The sequence below is a fragment of the Doryrhamphus excisus genome, chromosome 2 (assembly GCF_030265055.1).
Source record: "Doryrhamphus excisus isolate RoL2022-K1 chromosome 2, RoL_Dexc_1.0, whole genome shotgun sequence".
Classification (NCBI taxonomy): domain Eukaryota; kingdom Metazoa; phylum Chordata; class Actinopteri; order Syngnathiformes; family Syngnathidae; genus Doryrhamphus; species Doryrhamphus excisus.
In genome coordinates, this window is record NC_080467.1 from 30,478,242 (window position 1) to 30,498,354 (window position 20,113).

General features: G+C 53.3%; 2 protein-coding genes across 4 annotated transcripts; both read left to right on the forward strand.

The window, feature by feature from the left end:
* The first annotated feature begins 124 nt into the window (after positions 1–124).
* Positions 125–16,936, forward strand: inppl1b (inositol polyphosphate phosphatase-like 1b). 3 transcript variants are annotated; one of them, XM_058055282.1, is made up of 28 exons: positions 125–419; positions 1,383–3,359; positions 5,449–5,512; positions 6,610–6,751; positions 7,320–7,440; positions 7,514–7,654; positions 7,893–7,980; positions 8,229–8,306; positions 8,647–8,784; positions 8,957–9,071; positions 9,145–9,245; positions 9,330–9,432; positions 9,505–9,701; positions 10,266–10,383; positions 10,444–10,540; positions 10,613–10,751; positions 10,833–10,932; positions 11,352–11,440; positions 11,572–11,653; positions 11,724–11,813; positions 12,283–12,396; positions 12,981–13,069; positions 13,129–13,216; positions 13,308–13,460; positions 13,783–13,864; positions 13,942–14,695; positions 14,772–14,887; positions 15,248–16,936. In XM_058055282.1, exons 2-28 carry the CDS (start codon positions 3,223–3,225, stop codon positions 15,339–15,341), a joined length of 3,630 nt encoding a protein of 1,209 aa, XP_057911265.1. In that variant the 5' UTR covers positions 125–419; positions 1,383–3,222; the 3' UTR covers positions 15,342–16,936. The 3 variants fall into 3 exon arrangements, with proteins under 3 accessions (XP_057911265.1, XP_057911282.1, XP_057911273.1); XM_058055299.1 differs by having other exon boundaries at positions 15,308–16,936; XM_058055290.1 differs by having other exon boundaries at positions 6,613–6,751.
* Positions 16,937–17,041: 105 nt separating this feature from the next.
* On the forward strand, positions 17,042–20,100 carry p2ry4 (pyrimidinergic receptor P2Y4). Its single transcript, XM_058055387.1, has 2 exons — positions 17,042–17,253; positions 18,201–20,100. The coding sequence occupies exon 2, from the start codon at positions 18,254–18,256 to the stop codon at positions 19,358–19,360; it is 1,107 nt and encodes a 368-aa protein (XP_057911370.1). The 5' UTR covers positions 17,042–17,253; positions 18,201–18,253; the 3' UTR covers positions 19,361–20,100.
* The last annotated feature ends 13 nt before the right edge of the window (positions 20,101–20,113 follow it).

The window sequence follows — 20,113 nt, forward strand, 5'->3', positions numbered from 1 at the left end:
TTTTTGGAGATTTTTTATAACAATTATCTTAGTCGGCCAAAAGGACTTTTTTCTGGTTTGGTTGGGCTCTCCCTTGGAGATAAGGAGGAAAGTGTTTTGTGTTAACATCGGCTTTTAACAGTAAAAAGAGGAGATAAAAAGCGAATCGGCTCCCAATTGCCGCCAACGACGCGAACCGGCTCCTGTAGTTGATTTCAAAGAGTCGGCTCGTAGAGCCGGTTCGTTCGTGACCGACGCATCATTACCATCCGTGTCTATGGTGAGAGCGTTGTATCACGCTTCAGGTCGGTTCAAACTTCTTTTCACCATCCACTCGACAGTTCTGCTTTTAATCGTTCATTTTCAACTCGTAGGAGCTCCCAACCGCGTACCGAATGGGGAAAAGGAAACAATACATGTAGCGATAGACCTAGGAATTGGTAAGTCATGAGGTGTTTGTAGCATTAGCTAGCCGCCTCCATTCATTTCTATGGAGGCGGTTAGCCATGCTAGCGACCCGCCATTCATTTGTATGGACGCGGTTAGCCACGCTAGCTACCCGCCATTCATTTCTATGGACGCGGTTAGCCAACCTAGCTACCCGCCATTCATTTCTATGGACGCGGTTAGCCACGCTTGCGACCCGCCATTCATTTCTATGGACGCGGTTAGCCACGCTTGCGACCCGCCATTCATTTCTATGGACGCGGTTAGCCACGCTAGCTACCCGCCATTCATTTCTACGGACGCGGTTAGCCAACCTAGCTACCCGCCATTCATTTCTATGGGCGCGGTTAGCCACGCTAGCTACCCGCCATTCATTTCTACGGACGCGGTTAGCCAACCTAGCGACACGCCATTCATTTCTATGGACGCGGTTAGCCAACCGAGCAACCCGCCATTCATTTCTATGAACGCAGTTAGCCAACCTAGCGACACGCCATTCATTTCTATGAACGCAGTTAGCTTGATTCAAGTGTGCCTCATTTCACCAAAATGCAACGACGAAACCTGCTAAAGCGATGAACCATTTGTCATTACCAGTGTCTAATGTACTTTAGCACTTTTAAGAAATGCTTTGTCTAATTTGAATGTTAGTTATTGTTACTTGAATTATATACTTGTTGAATATTGTATATCAATTGTAAACGGTATGTATATTGTTGATAGTAAACTTGCTGGTAGTAATCTCAGGAAGTAATGCAGAATACATTGTATTTATAGTGCAATTTTTCCTCCTTTTAATAAAAGGTTTCATTTAAACTACATAAAGTGTTTAGTTGTGTACATTTTCTTTTTCTGCTGTTTTTTAACCATCACTTGGCCTGGCGAACACAACCAACTTGGTTGACCGAACACAATGTGGCATTCATACCACTGGAATGTTTCTTTCTCTCTACCAGGCTTTCCCAAGCTTGGTCCGCCCCACACCCAAAGTGGAACTCGGGTTCCTCCCTGAAATACAGAAGCTCACTGCTGGAACATGGACATACACACACGGCTGTACGCTCCTCCTCCACACGCAAGAGCAGCTGAACAATGTGAAGAATGTACATTTAGCACTGTTGGATCTTAAGGAGAGCTTGAAGATGCCAGAAGAAGAAATGGGAGGGACAAGTTGGAACGTTGGTGAAAATGTGGATTGAATGTGATTTAGTGTCAGGTATTCCCACTGTCATCATCTCCGGATGGCAACAAGGTGGGATTGCTGAGCTGCATAAGCAAGGCCTCTGGCAGCCATCCGTTGCTGCTGAGCTTCTCCAAAACATCCTAAAACGGCAGGATCCCATTGGCTGTCCGTCAAGACACGGGACCATCCTGGGCCCTAATGGTGCCCGCTGGTCTTCAACTTTGGATCAGCTGATGAACAGCCCATGTCGCTGGAATGCTTCTTTGCCAGAAAGGACTTTTTTCTCTCACTCCCGTTTTTGGCATCTTCAGTCTTTGGCATCTTTAGTCTTTGCTTGGAACCTCCTCAAGATGCAGCAGTTCTAAATGTACATTCTTCAACACTGGGGGGGGGGGTCTATAAAAGGCTTGGAAGTATCCGCTCATCCAGGCGGCCATTATTCCAAGTCCTAAAGTAGTTCCTACCAACCTTTATTGTCAGTGAGATAGTCCAGCAGCACAAAGAAGTGCAGGATGCCCTTTGGGATACATTGTAGTTGTCTCAGACACGCGTGGATCCGTTTTCTTTTACTAACGTCGGCGGTCGGCACATTTCTGCTGAGTACAGCGAGAGGATGAGGAGCGAACATGAAGCCAGGCGGCTTCCCAGAGTTTCCCAGCAGTCAGTCAGGGAGGGAAGTAGGAGCGCTGAACGGGCTGATCACTACCATATGCTGCACGGCTGCCTTAAACAATAGCAGACAGGAACATTCAGGAGTCACTTCAATCTATAAATAGCCTGAGAGGAAAATGGGGGCCGTGCCAGGCAGCACATCTGCAAAGTGTGTTTTTCAGTGGGAATGTCAGGAAGAGAGGGGGCGGGGCCTGAGGAGGGAAGAAGAATGAGCGAGAGGAAGTGATGTGCTGGCCGAGTGTAGCCCTCGGAACGTGGAGTCACCTCCTCTCCTGTCATGTCATGGGGTCGTCTCCTCCCGCCTTCGACCCGCCCCTCTGCTCCGACACCGCGCCCGTGTGGACCTGCCTGTGGACGGAATCTAGCCCTGGAAAAGACGATCCCAGTCATCAGCTGAAGCTCTCTGGAGGGTGTTCCTCTTCCCTTATATGGCCACGGAGCTGGGAAATCATTTGAATTAGTCCGGATTCTGCTGGCATGCCCGTCTGCTTTCAGTCCTGACCGACTCGCATCTGGTACGCTTCTACCGCCGCTCTTTTCTGGGCTGGGTTTCTTTTCCTAGCTCTGGGCTGCTTTTCCTGGTCTTGGTTGTTTGGGACAACAAAAGGAGGGCTTGTGTTTATGTGCTGACATTCGCCTCCGGGGTGGCTGCTCTGCCCCCCCCTCGCCCTGGAATACACAAACACACACCTGGCAGCCAAGAACTGGAACAGGGTCGCTCTATACTGGAGAACTCGCGTCTATTGGGATGGCTTTTCCTTTTCCAAGCAGCCAACACAGCGACAGGGAACGTTAAAAGACACCAGACTGCTTTCTTCCCAGATTTCCAACATGAAGATGAGGACCATGGGACGCTCGGCGCCCCTGTGACACCTTCTGAGGCTAAAGCGCTCTCCTCATGTGGACCACCTTTACCCGGCCGGCGCTAAACATCGGTTGCCATGGCGACGGCAGCATGGTATCACCGTGACATCAGTCGTGTGCATGCGGAGGACCTGCTGGCACGAGCCGGGAGGGATGGAAGCTTCCTGGTGAGAGACAGCGAATCTGTGCCAGGAGCCTACGCTCTCTGCCTCCTGTGAGTACACTATTGGCTGACCTTTGACCCCACCATATCTTTTAGTTCACTTCCTGCTTCTCAAGATGCCCATAACCAACTTGTCTGTACTTTTTAAAATGGAGATGTAGTGTCACACCTCCATCTCTGTGTGGAGTTTGCATGTTCTCCCCGTGCGTGCGTGGCTTTTCTCCAGGTACTCTGCTCTCCTCCCCCATGGGGCGACCACCTCAGATCCCGAGAGACAGTGGTTCCCAGAAAACTGAAGGCGTCCACACCAGACGCCGTGCTGTTGAGCATTAGGAGAGGAGGAGTGCAGGAGGTTTCTCCTCAAGTCCCCTGTCATCCCTACAGTTTTGAGCGGGTCCAGCTCCAGATGGTTGTGGAGAGGAGGTGATGGGGGACGGAGAGGAGGTGATGGGGGACGGAGAGGAGGTGATGGGGGACGCAGAGGAGGTGATGGGGGACGCAGAGGAGGTGATGGGGGACGCAGAGGAGGTGATGGGGGACGCAGAGGAGGTGATGGGGGACGCAGAGGAGGTGATGGGGGACGCAGAGGAGGTGATGGGGGACGCAGAGGAGGTGATGGGGGACGCAGAGGAGGTGATGGGGGACGCAGAGGAGGTGATGGGGGACGCAGAGGAGGTGATGGGGGACGCAGAGGAGGTGATGGGGGACGCAGAGGAGGTGATGGGGGACGCAGAGGAGGTGATGCGGGACGCAGAGGAGGTGATGGGGGACGGAGAGGAGGTGATGGGGGACGGAGAGGAGGTGATGGGGGACGCAGAGGAGGTGATGGGGGACGCAGAGGAGGTGATGGGGGACGCAGAGGAGGTGATGCGGGACGCAGAGGAGGTGATGACAATAGTTGCTTTCTCTCTGTGTGCATGGCTGCTGTGTAAGGTTACTGGTGCCATACGTATTCTGAAGAAAGGAGTCGCTTTTGAGGCAAAATGGAGGCGCTATGTTGGCACCTGTGGAGATGGCAGGCGGTCCAGATGATGGCTGGTTTTTGACATGGTGACATCTTTGTGATCCAGTTTGGAGGACGGCTGTAGCAGCAGCATCACAGCCTCACCCCAAAGCCAAGGACCTTCTTTTTAGCCTGGCAAGCATGGACTAAACAATTCTCCAAGGCTGTTCGGCCATGAGAGGTTGAGGTGACTGGTAGCCAAGCCTCTGTGACCTACTGGCAGGAAAAGGGATCCAGTTGGAAAGAGAAGGCGGCTTAGCAAACGCCATGGAAGAATTTCAAGGCAGTCATACGTCCAACATTTTGCAAAGAACAATTCATGGGCTTCACCCCCCCCCCCCCCCCCCCACCCCCGACCAGCACGAGATGGTCAGACAGCAGATGACCGTGACCGTCACAAAAACCCGACTTTCCCCTTGTGACGCATCCGAGCCACTTCTAAAGCCTTGGCTCCAGATTCCTGTTTCCCATCACACTCCGTCTTTCTTCCCTCGGGCCCCATGGAAGAGGGCGGGAGCTCCGGTGACCACACTATGCTGACTGGTCCTCCGCCTGCGCCAGACGCATTCCTGAAAACTGAGCTGGGCCGCCCGCACCGCTCCCTTATACACCCCCCCCCTCCTCTTTTCTGTTTTCTCTCATTGAGGTTATTTTTGGGGGTGAATTTTTGTGTTGATGAGTCCTCATGAAACATCATGACTACTAGTATGGAGGGGGAGGAGCCCAGCAAGGTGCACTGTGTTCGGGCACACGCTCCGAGCGGCCCCTGTGAGGCCACAGAGGTCTCTGGCAAAGCTTTTGCCCTTTTCCAGCAGCACGGTGCTGGCGTTCAGGATGGCTAAAGAGGTTTTTCCCCTCAACGTGGAGTATTTGGTACAACTGGCACGCAAAATGTCTTCCTGGGAAAGTGAATGTTTGTTTACAAGCAGGGTGCTATTATCTGTGTGACATCATTGGCTATGTGATCCACTCTGCTTTTTAAATGAAACGTGAATGTACCTGTGTCAAATGTCAGCTGTGGGTCCCTGTCAGGTCCCTGTCCCCACCCTCCCCGTCAGAGACTGGTATCTTCAACCCCGGTAGACCTGATGTCAGACCTATTTACACTCCTGTTATTTGTCTCCCTTTCTCCTGTAGATTTCAACGCCATGTTCATACCTACCGCATCCTTCCTGATGGAGACGGCCTCCTGGCGGTGCAGGTGAGTGACATCATTGCCCCACCCAGCGAGGTTGACCAATGGAAAGCCTGCTAAGCGTCCCTGCCCCAGAGACGTGCCAGCAACAGAAGATCCTCTGTCGGCTCTGCAGTAGCTTTGTTGCTCCGGTGGCGTCTGCGCCGTGTGCTTGCATGCTTGGAGGATGAGCTCAGCGGCTCTGAGAAACATTTCTTTTCATGTGTCCGCATTCTACCCCCACATGAGGTCAGCGAGCCGTGGGTGGGTGCTTATTTGTTGTCCTGCAGAACTGTGCCCGCTCGGCATAATAAGCTTCCGCGGCTGGCAGGGAATCTTACGGAGAAATGAAAGCGACGTGATGAGTGGCCAGCTTAGCTTCACGTTTTCAAGTCTTTGCGGCGCTCCTGAATGCCCTGCTTTCAGCCTGGGAGCTGGTGGACTTATTCCACTGCCATCGGTACACAACTCCCTGGCATCGTACCCCAGGCCCCCGTGGGAGCAGTAAACCGCATGCATGTGGCACGGATGGCACGTGGAATGGTTCAGATATGTACTGGTCAAATGCCCTTCCCAGGATGGTCCATCGTGATGGGAAGAAGCACAGGGAAGCCATCTTTTAGCCGTTGCTAACAGCTGTGGCTCTCGACACACGCGCCAGTTTACAGCCAGCAACAACAAATAACACGGGATTCATCCTCAAAGCTCAAACGTTGCTGGAAGGGGGAATCTGAAAGGTAGCAGCTGGGAGAATGTCCAGCGATGCTCCACGGAGGCCTGGAAGCGAGGCCTCTTCTGGCTGGTTAGCATCTAGCAGCCCGGAAGTAGCGGCAAATTAGCATGTTGGCATGTTTTGCAAGAAGGCAAATTAGCATGTTGGCATCATGGTTGTCATGATGCTGAGCTCAGCTTTGCATGTCATGTTGTCACGCATCATGCCATGCCAGTAGTGTAGTATTTTGTGTGTATTTAGTGTAGTATTTTGGAGATGCAAGTGAAGGACGGTTCCTTCACTTGCATCTCCAAAATACTACACTACCATCCTGAGCGTGTACGTGTACATCGTGTATGCTAGCCCCATCTGCTGACGATGCCTTGCTCTTTGGGCTTGTTATGTGTGTTAGCAGACCACACAAGGGGTGCAGGTCAACTGTTTCCGGACGCTGGAAGACCTGGTTTTGGGCTACCAGCACCCTCACAAAGGCTTGGTCTCCCCGTTGCTTTACCCCGTGCCTCGTGACGCCGACGCAGGGGACGAAAGCTCAGGTGAGGCTCTACCAGATCCACACTACTGTTCTGCATCAGGAGGTGCGTGAGGGTGCGGGTGATTGGCTAGGTGGCCTGGAGGGGTTGGCCTAAGATGAAGACGCTAGCTTGGAGTCTCTCTCTATTGGCTCCACGGTGCTCCCTTTGCTCCTGGTCCCGATTCCGCTTTTCCTCGTCCCGTGCCTGCAAACAGCCAGGAAGGGAGCTCACTCTGTGCGTTGGTTTCAGCACCGGGTGCGTTAACAGACGCTGTAGATTATTACATCACACGAGAAATGCTACTCCTTCATAGTTAAACAGCATTTCAAGAAATGCTTCAAACATTTTAAAGACAGCACAAATAGAAAATGGCCAGTCCACATACGAGAGGAATGATTGCATTGTTATGATATATTCTTACACTATATATCACGTGGGGGTGCACCATCATTATGTGGCATACAAACATTTCAGGGGAAGACATTTGGTGTACTAGTACTAGTACTGGTACTAGTACTGGTACTAGTTGTACCAAGCCAACACATCCTCATTTACATCTTCATTAACATCAACACTGGTGGCTTTTCAGATGATGAGAAGACGCCACCAAGTTTAGTTCCTGTCCACACGGTGACCTTCACCACACCGCCGGCAAGTCCCGCCCCCCAGGCTTTGTTCCTGGAGAAGTTGCAGGCGCTGAACACGTCCAGGTAGTTCTCCTCCCGTCTCCTTTTGCTGTTGGTGTTGCAGGGTGAGATGGTCCTCACGCTTCCTCCCTTTCAGCACTGCCAGTGACGTCATCGCGCTGCTCAACGACTATTTCTTCAGCCAGCTCCCCCTGGACGTTGAGAACGTGCGCAAAGGGGCCACCAGCCTGTGTCACCTCAGACGTACGCTGGGGGCCGCCTGCCAGGGCCTGGACAGGTCAGTCTTGGGATGGCGGGCGACGCCTACTCTTTCTTGGTGTTCTATACTCTACCGGTACACGGCACATCAGCTAGCTACGCTACTCTAGGACAGATACAGATGTCTAGTCTCCAAGACTAGATAGGACAGCCCCAGTCCTAGAAATCCTGTGACATTTTAATCCTGCAAGTTGTAGTGAGACCCCTAGTGTGTAGAAGATCTTCCGGGATGTCATCTGGGTGGTTCTCTTCCGCAGTGAGATGGACCAGACACTCTCAAGTCTGGAGACCCTGGCCAAAGTCTTTGACCATCCCAGCTGCTCTTTGCCAAACATGAGTGGTCAGGTATGACACCTCATCATCATCATCATCATCTCTGGCACACGAGGCCGTGCGGGCCGAGACTCTGCAGGTTTTCTCTCCAGCAGCTGATTCATTGCTGAGCTCCTTCCCTCGAATTGAGGGAGGTGTTGATCATTCCATCATTCAAATCAACTGCTGTAGACCACCTGCAGCGTCTCCGCCCCCCATGGCACCGGTTTGCCAGCCCCGATGGGACATTTCTAACTCTATCACATCTGCATGGAATGAAGAGTCCAGACTCGGAGGTCGACACCTTGTTGGGGAAGATTTCAGCTTTGGTCAGCCTCCTTTCATCGCTGGAAAAAAAGGTATGCACTCGTGTGTGTGTGTGTCAGTCACCATCCATCCATCTTCTACCGCTTATCCAAGTTGGATCGCGGGGGCAGCAGCCCAAGCAAGGAGGTCCAGACTTCAGACTTCCCTCTCCCCAGCCACTTCATCCAGCTCCTCCTGGCGGATCTCGAGGCGTTCCCCGGCCAGTTGGGAGACATAGTCTCCTGGGTCTTCCCCGAGGTCTTCTGCCGGTTGGAACACCTCCCCAGGGAGGTGTCCAAGAGGCATCCTTGACCATAGCTTAGCATGAGTCTGTGACCTTCTCCCACTGATAGACCACCCAAAATGACAACATGTGCTCTTCTGGCTGTGAAGGTACTGAAAGCCCTGCAGGACGCAGTGACCAATCACAATCTAGCTGTGCAGCCGAGCCCTCCTCCTCCGGAACCAACAGCCACCATCGGGACTTCTGCCAGGAACCACGGGCATGGACTGCCAGTCCACACCTTCCAGGTCAGCAACACGTGCATTTCACTGCGCTGGACGCCTGAGACCTTCAAGGACCAGGGCCTTCAGCTCCCTTGTTTGCTGTTGATACTTTCCACTTCCTACTCCTCTCCGCTCCCTTCTCCTCTCCTCCCTCTTCTCCTTGCGGTGTGCCATGATCTGCCGTGTGTGTTTCCAGGTAAAGATGCTGCGCTACGGCAGGCAGACGGTGTCCGTGGACGTGGGTGCAGGGCTGCTGCTCTTTGACAGGAAGTCCAACTCATGGGATGTCGAGCGGGTCTCACACGACAGAGGTGATGATTGTGTGTGTGCGTCCGTTGGTGCATCCTTGCTTGACCCTTCTGATGGCGTGGGGGCCATGATCAGTCCTTCAGGTTGTCAAGTACCAGAGCTGCCGCGCCAAGGTCCGCCTGCTGGTGGACAGCCACCACAATGCACCATGGGACATGATGTTTGAGAGCACACGGGTAAAGCGGCTTCTCTCTTTGATCGGCGCCTGGACGCCTTCCTTTTTCTCACCCACGTTCCCCTTCATGCGGGTCTGGTTTTAGAAGGGGGACGCCTTCTGCCAACTCCTCCAGCTGATGAAAACACGACATTCCAAACTCAGCCAACCCGACGTCGTCTCCGTCTTCGTCGGCACCTGGAATATGGGTACGCACGAATAACGAGTGTCCCAGCGAACACAGGAAGTGAGCAGGAAGTGAGGCGTCTGTGTGTCAACAGGTGGCTCCCCTCCGCCTCGCAGCCTGCGGTCTTGGATCAGCTGCTGCGGTTTGGGACACACCCCCGACGACTCCGTGGCCTCGCTGCCTCATGACATCTACGCCTTGGGCACGCAGGAAAACCCTCAGGGCGAGAGGGAGTGGGCGGAGCATATTAGAGCCACCCTTCGCAGCCACACCCACGTGGACTTCAAACAAGTACATCCTTCTTCTTGTTAGACGCCACTAACGTGGACGTACATGCTAACCATCAGCAGAACCTTCCTTTCATGAATGGGAAGGAACTCATTCACCCCCCAAGGCCAAAGACAGGCCCTTCAGTGGGGGCCGTTTTAGGCCCATCTTTCAAGGCACATGGAATATATATCTATATATCTTCTGTGGCTGCAGCACCATCTAGTGGCCATCCCGGGGTATAGCCTTCAGACGGCCACTTCCTTGGCCAAATGGGAAGGAAGCATCTGGTGTTGCTCTGGTTTGGCTTTTTCTCTTCACCCGTCATTCATTCCATGTTCGGAAAATGAAATATAAAAACCAAACAGTCTATTTGGAACGATTTGTATTTCCATTTCATTGTTTTTACATACAAGGACCAAATCACTTGTCATGGTTCAAGGATGGGCATATACAGTACACAGTACACAGTATGTACCTGTGTGTATACGTGCATGCACCTATGTGTCTGTATTCTCTACATTATACTTTGTACTGAACTTTGCTCACTAGCAATAGCAATGCTGTAATGCAGACATGGTCCTGCAGGTGGCGGTGCAGTCCCTGTGGAACATGCGCCTGGCTGTGTTCGTCAAGCCGGAGCTGGAAGGCAGCATCGGCCGTGTGAGCACCGCCAGTGTAAAAACGGGCCTGGGCAACACTCTGGGTAGGCGGCGGACATTTAGCAAATGAAAGCATGACTTTAAGGTGCAGGCTTCTGTTTTAGGGAACAAGGGAGCGGTGGGAGTGTCCTTCCACCTCAATGGAACGTCCTTTGGCTTTGTCAACTGCCACCTGACCTCTGGAAGTGAGAAAGCTCTAAGGTATGTCTGATGTTGGCGTGCATCTTTTCACGTTGTTGACGCCTTACCGACATGGCATCAACGTGCGTCTAGGAGGAACCAGAACTTCGGTGACATCCTCAGGCTGCTTTCACTGGGCGACAAACACCTGGGCGCCTTCGACATCAGCCTGCGCTTCACGCACCTCTTCTGGTGCGGAGACCTCAACTACCGCCTGGACCTGGACGTGCAGGTAGGGTGGACTGGCCGTCTTCAGGCCGCCTTGGGAATGGCACACTGCTCCCAAAGTTGATGACCCTGTCCCGGTCTGCAGGACATCCTGAAGCACGTGTCCAAGAGGGAGTTTGAGGAGCTCATGCGTGCGGACCAGCTGACCCGAGAGCGGCTCAAGCGGAAGGCCTTTTTGTATTTCAGTGAGTTTGGCCTTTAAATCGTCTCCACTGGCCGTTCATTTCATCTTCTGGTCCGGCTGGATCGGTCCAAAGTCGGCCATTGACGGTGGCACCTCAGGCATTCCATTCATGACCTTCCTGTTTAGCGGAATTAGCGCACGCCCACCACGCCATGCTACATGCTCCCACGCTTTATCGTGACCTGAACACATCAAGGCCACGCCCTTCCAGCAGCGTACACGCATCTCCTACTCACACACACATCTCTGGGGACGAGGAGACTAATTGGCATTCATTCACTTGATAACGGAAAGAAGAGAATTAGTACTACTGCGACTGTGTACTTATACCCCCAATTAGGAGTATTGTTGTGGTAAAGCTGTGTACCTGTTGCTGTAAGTATCATAAATGAAATACTTTTGTTGATGATGTTTTTGAAGAGGAAGAGAAGATTACCTTCCCACCAACCTATCGGTACGAGCGAGGCTCCAGGGACTGCTACCTGTGGCAAAAGTACAAAACTTCAGGGGTGAGTGCCCCCCCCCCCCCCCCCCCCCACGAGGACGACTGCACACATTCCATGCGTACTAGCGACCAGACCCCCCCCTCCAACATGTCAGATGAGCGACAAACAAACACGCCTGCTTTGTCTTCCCGTAGGTGCGAGTCAACGTTCCGTCATGGTGTGACAGGATTTTGTGGAAGTCGTACCCCGACACGCATGTCCTCTGCACGGCATACGGTGAGAATGGGCGGCGCCCGGAGGAGAGGGCGGGCCTAAGGGCCTCATGAGTGTCATTGTCTGTGGGCAGGCTGCACCGACGACATCTTCTCCAGCGACCACTCGCCTGTGTTTGCCACCTTCCACGTGGGCGTGGCGTCGCAGCCCAGCTCCAAAGCAGGTGTGCCTGTCAGGACTCGTACCCACACGCTACCGTTTTCACGTTCCGAGTGAATATGACATGTACCACACATGGTGTGTGTCTCTTAATTAGCCTCATTAAGGAAAGGAAGGCCAATATATGACACATATTACAAATGATTTATTACTCATAAACAGAAAACAATAATAATAAACATCCCTAAATTGGGAGTGAAGGAAGAGTGAAGGCAGACGGTGCAGAACCAATCATGTTTCCGCTGGGACTGACGTGGTTGGTACGTACCACGGACAGCTCACACGTCCAAGTTTGAGGGACGTTGGTCTGACAACGTCCATGACCTCCAGACCTACGTCCCAGCAGCCTCGGACTTCCTGCCTACCTTCCACTTCGAAGTTCTCCACCAGCAAAAATGTGGGGAACGGCCAAAGAAATGGTAGGTCTGCTTGTGACGAAGACCTGCTGATGTCCACACTTTCATGTCAAGCAGATCCATGCTCCGGCGTGGAGAGGGCCTGGATCGAGCTGGAAGGCATCGAGGCCATTGTGAAGACGGCTAGCAAAGAAAGGTTCTTCATCGACTTTTCTTCCACTTGCCTTGAAGGTACAATATCCTACCCAGTACTGTTTCCTCGGGTACTCTATGGATTAGAGATGCACGTAACAGATATCAGATAACTGCTTCTCAACGCCGATACGCTACCTTCTAAATGTAGCCGTGATGTAGATGGAGTGTAGTGTGTGCACAGCGGCGGCAGGAAGGACTGGAAGAAAGGAGGACATGTTGATGTGTCCTATCATGGCATGACTACCACCAGGAGAACCAGACTATAGAGGGGGAGGAGCCGCCTGCCGTGGCCCAGCAAGGTGCACTGTATTCAGGCATACACTCCGAGCAGCCGCTGTGTCGCCACGGAGGTCTCTGGGAAACCTTTAGCACTTTTCAAACGATGATGAGGTTTTTTTGTGAGCTCCATGTTTTTTCTCCCCTCATGGCGGAGCTTTTGGTACAACGTCCTTCCTGCTAAAGCGGAGGTTTGTTTACGGGAGAGCTGAGGGAAAGTTGGGCTTTATTGTATCGATAGGATGCCATAATGCCCCGCCATGGCTCTCTTATGGTGCAGCACTAGCATATAGCGTACGAATGGAAGCTGGAAGGCACCGATTGACGTCTTTCGTGCTTTCCAGAGATGCGTCGCTCAAGCGAGAACGACTCTCAAAGCTGCGACGTTCCCGGCTTTGTCAAACTGGCCTGGTCCTTCAAGCAGCTGCCAAAGGTCAGCGGCCCCCAGACATTGATGTGGCGACACGGCCCACTCATGTCTGTGTGTCTTAGCTTCTTCCACTCAGGTCTGACATGGACTTCCTGCAAGATCAGCACCTGCTGCTGTCCGTCAAGTCGTGTGACGGCTTCGAGTCGTACGGTGGGGGGTCTTCTACTGCTTGCTTCTTGGTTGCTTTGCTGATGGTGGACATTTTGTCCCGTACACCCACTCCTGACTTTGGTCTTCCCAGGGGAATGCTGCGTGGCGCTGCGCTCGCTGGTGGGCGCGTCTGAGCAGTTTGAGACCTTCCTGAGCCACCGTGGGGAAGAAATCGGCTCCATCAGGGGACGGGTACGGCTTCACGTGCCCAAGGACAGACGGGGAACCCGCAAGAAGACCTACGGTGCGTCTGTCGGAATTGGCCACCCCCCCCCCCCCACACCCGCCTCCTCGCACTATCACTTCCTTTCACCTCCGATGGTCCCTCAGCTCTCCTGCCAGTCTGGCACTGCTTCCTCTACCCGGTTCCTCAATGACCCCCCACAGCTTGGCTTTGCACTTCCTCTTCCTCTTTTGGCATCCTGAGACACGTGGGTGTCATGCCCCCAGGTCAGCATTCTTCGAGCAACGCCACTGTGCTGGACCCCCCCCCCCACACACACACACAGAGGAAGCACAATTCAAAATGGCAGGTTTCTTCACATCACAGAATTATTCTTTTTCAGAGTGGTTCCGTTTGGAGAAAGACCAAAGAGGTCCTGGCAGAGGTCACGTGACCCCCGCACCCACACGAGTCCCAATTAACAGGTGAGGACTTCTTCTGTGGTACCGTGTGAACGCCACCCGCATCAGCGACAGCGAGCTCAAGTGTTGATGTGTTGCAGGTCGTTGGCGGCGCACCCCAAGGCCACGCCGAGCAGCTACACAAACCCCGCCTACTTCATCTTCGAGGGCGTGTCAGTGGTCCGAGGAGTAGAGGAGGCTCTCCCTCTACAACGGAGGGAACCGCAGGTGATCTGGGCCGGCAACCAGGCCCTGCAGCTGCCCAAAATCTCAGCCCGCCGCGGCTTCAACGCCAGACCCTGTCGCCGATCGGACTTCACGGAAATAGAAATTCCAGCCGTCCTTCCCAACTACGCTCCGACCAGCCAGCTCCGCACCCCTCAAGCCGACTCCTCCTACGAGCTGTTCCCTGCCAAAAAACCCTCTCCCATACTTCCGCCCTCTGGGAGAAGCACCCCGCCCGGCCAGGAGCAGCGGTCCCTTGTGGAAAACCCTCCCCGTGACTCCGCCCTGCCGGAGAACAACCTGAGGAACTCGTACATGAACCAGTCGGCCATCCTGCGGCAGAAAGCCAAAAGGGATCTTCCAGACAGGAAAACAAAAGCTCCGCCGGTTTTCCCCTTCACCCTAGCTCCTTCAGGACCCTGTGGGGTGCCCGCCCCCTGGGTGGCCGAGCAGCCGCCGCCCGGCCCCGCTGGCGACAACTCCCTGACTGCTTTGCAGATCGCCAAGTCGCTCAGTGAGGTGGACTTCTTCCCTGCAAAGCCGAGCCCCCCATCCTTCCTCAGCCAGAGGCCAGGCCCCGGGAACGGGCCCGCCCTGCCCCCAGAGAGGGGCCACAGTTGGGAAAAAGAGGTGGGACGCTGCATGCTTTCCCGGGGCTCCACTGAGGAGACATAACCAACCTTGCGTTTGTTTCGCATCAAAACAGGTTTCTGTCCTCCAAGGTGCTCCTGAGACGGTCTGTGAGCTGCTCGGCGCTCTGGGTCTCCAGAAGTACTCTCTGGGACTCCGCCTCAACGGCTGGGACGACCTGGACTACTTCAGGTACGCTGCTAGCACCACGTAGCCAGCTAAGCTAAAGACCCCCCTACGGTGTTCCACAAAGCGCTTGGACCGCTAAAGTAGCTTTGGCTGGTGCTGAGATGTTGGTGGCGTCCTTCAACGTTCCCATGGTTCTGGTTCTCCACGCTTCACATCTTCTTCCAGCATTGCTGTTGTGGCACGCATGCGACAACAATAACAACCCAGCATCTTGCACTGCGCATCTTTGCCTGCTGCTTCACTCTTCTTTGGTCCCCTCGCCCCCTCGCCCCTCGTCCCCGTCCAAGACATCTTGGAGGAAAGGTGTGGGGCTTCTCGTGTCCTCCCGTATTTGTGCTGCAGTAGCTTTTGTCGTCTCCACAGCGGCATCACCGAAGAGGATCTGCGTGCTGCCGGAGTAACAAACTCCTCTCACCGACGCAGGATCTTGGAGAACCTGCCCAGGAACTGGACCTGACACGCATGGACGGCTAGGACGTCCATCCAGAAGCTTCTTTTCAGCACCTGCAGCAACATTTCAGGGATTTAGTCTGGACTTGGTGGCGTTTTCACGTGACGTTCCTGAGGTAAGCCCCCGTGGTTCTACCTTCTGTACGCCACTGGCCTCCTCTCGACCTCAGACTCCATCCGATTGGTTCCTTGAAGATAAAAGTATGATTTTAGTGCCAGGGAAGGCATTTGTGTGTCGTGTTCCACGTCCGTGAAGATGATGTGAACGTTGGCGCTCCGTGGACATTTGATGGACTGACTGTCCTCCTGTGTACTTTGTGCTACGCCTGAGCCTGGACCAGAGCTTCTATTAAATGCATCGTCTACACATCTTGCCAGAACATTCTGTCATCAGCCGCTCTCCACCGCCGCCACGTAGTCTCAGCCACGGCCGTCTTTTCCAGCAGATAGAAGAGCTGGGCGTAGAGCAGACCAGACTCCACAGGTCCAGCCACGGCTGGTGTGTCAGGTACAGAAGAACTAGTTCCGTGTCCGTCCGCTCTGCTGTGGTTACTCATTAAGGCTCCGACAAACAACTCTGCCTGACCCCTGACCTCCAGCTGCCTCGTCCACGATGTCATCCTCTGGACAGGCGCAGGGGTTTTTGGCAGCGCTTGCACGGTTTTGGTTATCGTACGGTTTACTGACTTCAGACTTCACGGTCCTAAGTGGTGGTCTTTCAGTCGTTATTTGGCATTCCCACGATGGCGTCACCACGCACTCGTGCAGACGCATGGCCAGCAGCGCCACATCCTGCAACGCCGCGCCTCGTCCTCCTGGACGTCACAGCACGCCTTCAGTATGTGTGCCGTAAATACAGACAGTAGGTGTTGATGTTATATATATTATACATATATTGATGTCACTCACTAACCTGACTGACTGCAGACGTACATTTCTGCTGGCAAATCCCAGGAAGTACGGCTGGACTCAAACCTGTGACTTCTACCTCCATGACAAATACACTTGTGTCCTGTTCCTTTCTGTGTGGACCAATCTCACTCTCTCATGCAAACTGATTCATTTGATAAAAACGTGTCATCATGTGACTCCGCCCCCTTGAAAGAAAGCAACATGCAGCTTTTCCATGATCCAGTCCTCAGGTCCTCGCCGTGCCCTGGACCGGGAAGTGATCCTTTGACCTGCGTGACGCCGCAAGCCTCATGGAGACCATTGCTCCACTCCTGGTACATTTATGTCTTTATGGTCAGGCGTTATTGTCTCATACCCGTGGCAACTTTGTAGCCAAACAAACAGACGAGCACTTCACCTTCCTTAGCAATCCCAACTTGGCATAAGATTCCCAATATTCCAACTTTACGCTGGTAAGATGATATTTGGCATTCTCGTATCTCACATAAGTTCCTTCCCGTGGCTAAGTAGGCCCACTGTTAATAAAAAGGGGGAAGAAAATATAATAACTTCATCTTTCATCAATCGGCTTTTCTTCCTGTCACTCACACACATCCGTGTTATATTTGCTAAGTGAATTGGGATTGTTGGGAATCATAGTCAGAATGAAAGTACATTGTGTTGCGTTCAAGGTAGTCTCTTCTCCCACTTAACCCCCGCCCACCCTCAGGAGCGTGAGCGCGCACGGTTGGCTCCTGGCGTGCTGCAACAGGAGCGCGCACCCCCCCCCCCCCCCCCCCCCCCCCCCATCCGTAAACAAGTTAGCAGCGTGTCTGCTGCAGCAACGCCGACAAACTCCGACGGCGGGCTGGACCTGTAACGGCCACAAAAAGGACCGGAAAGCAGGAGAAACTTGAAGCTGCACGTCCACGGCGCCTTTGGGGTGGGTGGGGTGTAGTGGGGTCTTATCTCCGTGAAGTGGACGACGGGACGTCGCGGGGAGTCAGAAGCCACGTTCACGTCTGCAGGTACAGTTGACGTTCAGGTTCCACTCATTGGATTTCCGGTACAGAATCCTGCTTTCTCAAACCAACTTTTGGACTCTGAGCAGCATCCGTGTAGCAATGTTTATGATGATGATTATGATTATGATTATGGGTGTACTTTGCAGCCGTTTGGAATATTGTGGAGCTATAAAGACAGATTTACAGCCCCCCCCCCCCCAAAAAAAAATATATATACATAGATATATATATAAAAGACAAAATATATCCTATGTGACATGAAACGTCCAAACGACAAGATAAGTCATGATTAGATATGAGATGAAGTCTACTGATGTCATGATGATGACGTAACGGTTACAATGGGATACAAAGCGGAAATAAGCTAAAGTGAGCACGTGACAAAGGCTGCACGTGCACATTTCTCTCATCATTTTCACTTTTTATCCATTTTTATTTGTAAATGATGACTTTATGTCATTCTCCCGACTTTGTATCTCCTAATTATGAATGCTGATCTCATAATCGGACTTCTGTCATCATTTAGATTTTCTTTTCTTCATTTGGTCTCCTTGATGTATCTCCATCTCCTACTTTGGTGCCCTGGAGGGCTTATGGCGCCACCTTCTGGTCCGTCTTAGCCTAACAGATGCGGTGCTGGCCGCTGTTTATTTAGCCAACTACGGCGTTTCCAACTTAGAGAACAAAGGCGTTTTTAACCTAAGGATTTGGAGTGCATGAGAAAGTGGGGAGGAAAGCAGAGATGCTGCAAGGGAACCAATGTTGGAGTAGCGGCAGGGAGAACGTGCTTGATGAAGGACGTCACTTGACTGTCCCACCAAAAGCGGAGTAGCTAAAAGAAGCAGGTGGATGCTTCAGATGCTGTTACTGCCATCAGGAGGCTGCCTACAGCCACGGTGGTTTTTGAGAGGCTCTGGCTCTTGCTGACATGGTTTCCATTGTGTGCCTAGAACTTCATCATTCTCCTCATCTTCCCTTGGAATGCCGGGCGCCGGAGGTCACCATGGAAACGCCGACCCCGCCCAACCAGTCCACGGTTTTCATCTCCATCTTCAATGAGAGCTGCCGCTTTGACGAGGAGTTCAAGTACGTTCTCCTCCCCGTCTCCTACAGCCTGGTGTTGGTGCTTGGCCTCCTCCTCAACGCCAGCGCCTTGTGGACCTTCGCCAAGATGCGTCCGTGGAACCCCAGCGTGGTCTTCATGTTCCACCTGGCCCTCACGGACTTCCTGTACGTGCTGTCCCTGCCCACGCTCATCTACTACTACGCCAACCGCAGCCACTGGCCCTTCGGCGTGGCGGCGTGCAAGATGGTGCGCTTCCTGTTCTACGCCAACCTCTACTGCAGCATCCTCCTGCTCACCTGCATCAGCGTGCACCGCTACCTGGGCGTCTGCCACCCCATCAAGGCGCTCACCGCCGTCAAGCCGCGCCACGCCCAGATGGTGTGCGGCGGCGTGTGGACCGTGGTGGGCGTCTGCCTGGTGCCCAACCTGGTCTTCGTCACCACCTCCAGGCGGGGCAACGACACGCTCTGCCACGACACCACCAGCCAGGACGCCTTCGAGGCGTACGTGGACTACAGCTCCGCCGTCATGGCGCTGCTCTTCGGCGTCCCCTTCCTCGTCATCGTGGCGTGCTACTGCCTGATGGCGCGGGCCTTGTGCCGACCCAGACGGGGATTGGCGACGAGCCTGGCGGGCGCCGGCTCACGCCAGAAATCCATCAGGCTCATCGTAGTGGTCTTGGTGGTCTTCGCCGTCAGCTTTGTCCCGTTCCACATCACCCGCACCCTCTACTACGCCGCCCGGGTTCTGGACCTGGACTGCCATGTCCTCAACATCGTCAACTTCACCTACAAGATCACACGGCCGCTCGCCAGCGTCAACAGCTGCATTGACCCCGTTTTGTACTTCCTGGCCGGCGACCGCTACCGCTCCAAGCTGATTTATGCTCTAACGGGAAGACGCCGGCCCCCCAGGAGCCACGTGCCCACCGAGGTGCCGCCCAACAGGAACCCCAGCCTCGCTCTGGTCTGCAAGAACCTTCACAGCGGCCGCCCCACCATCAGGAATCAGGAACCTCCCGTTGAACACCGTGGCACCGTGTGACCTTCACGGTCCTCCAATGTCAGACCAGGGGTGTCCGCAGGGCAGCTCTTTGAATGCTAGGAGCACGTTGGAAAAACACCAGAGGTGCACGATAATTGAGGGGATTATGACATCATTCAACAAAACGCTCCAGTGAGGCGAGATTACCATCCCGTGCAAATCAAGCGCTCTTTTTTTCCCCTCCTTCCACTGACGTTACCTTCCCCTCACCTCACTGGTAACCAACATGCGCCTTTAGAGCACAAAGAACCTCATCGGCCTCCTGGAACGCAGCACTGCAGCATTTGAAAAGTGCACAAGCTCTCCCAGAGACCTCCGTGGCGGCACAAGGGCCGCTCGGAGTGTGTGCCCGAATACAGTGCACCTTGCTGGGCCACAGCAGGCGGCTCCTCCCCCTCTATACTCTGGTTCTCCTGGTGGTAGTCATGTCATGATGTTTGATTAGGACTTATCAGCAGGTACGCTTGGTCACATGCTCGTTTCTTCCAGTCCTTCTTTCCTCCAGGTGTGCGCAGGTAAATGGGAATTTAGAAGAAGTACATATAAGATAGTTATGGTATGGCTTTGGAAAATAAGATATTGTACATCTGTAAACGATGTAAACAAGACTGGCATCACACCATTACCAAGCAGGATGAGGACCACTCTTAGCTTAGCATGCTTATATCATCTCCAGATATCACATTAGTTTTGATGAAGGATGACTGTTTTGGGGTCAATATGATATTAAATAAATAACTAAAAACTAAATAA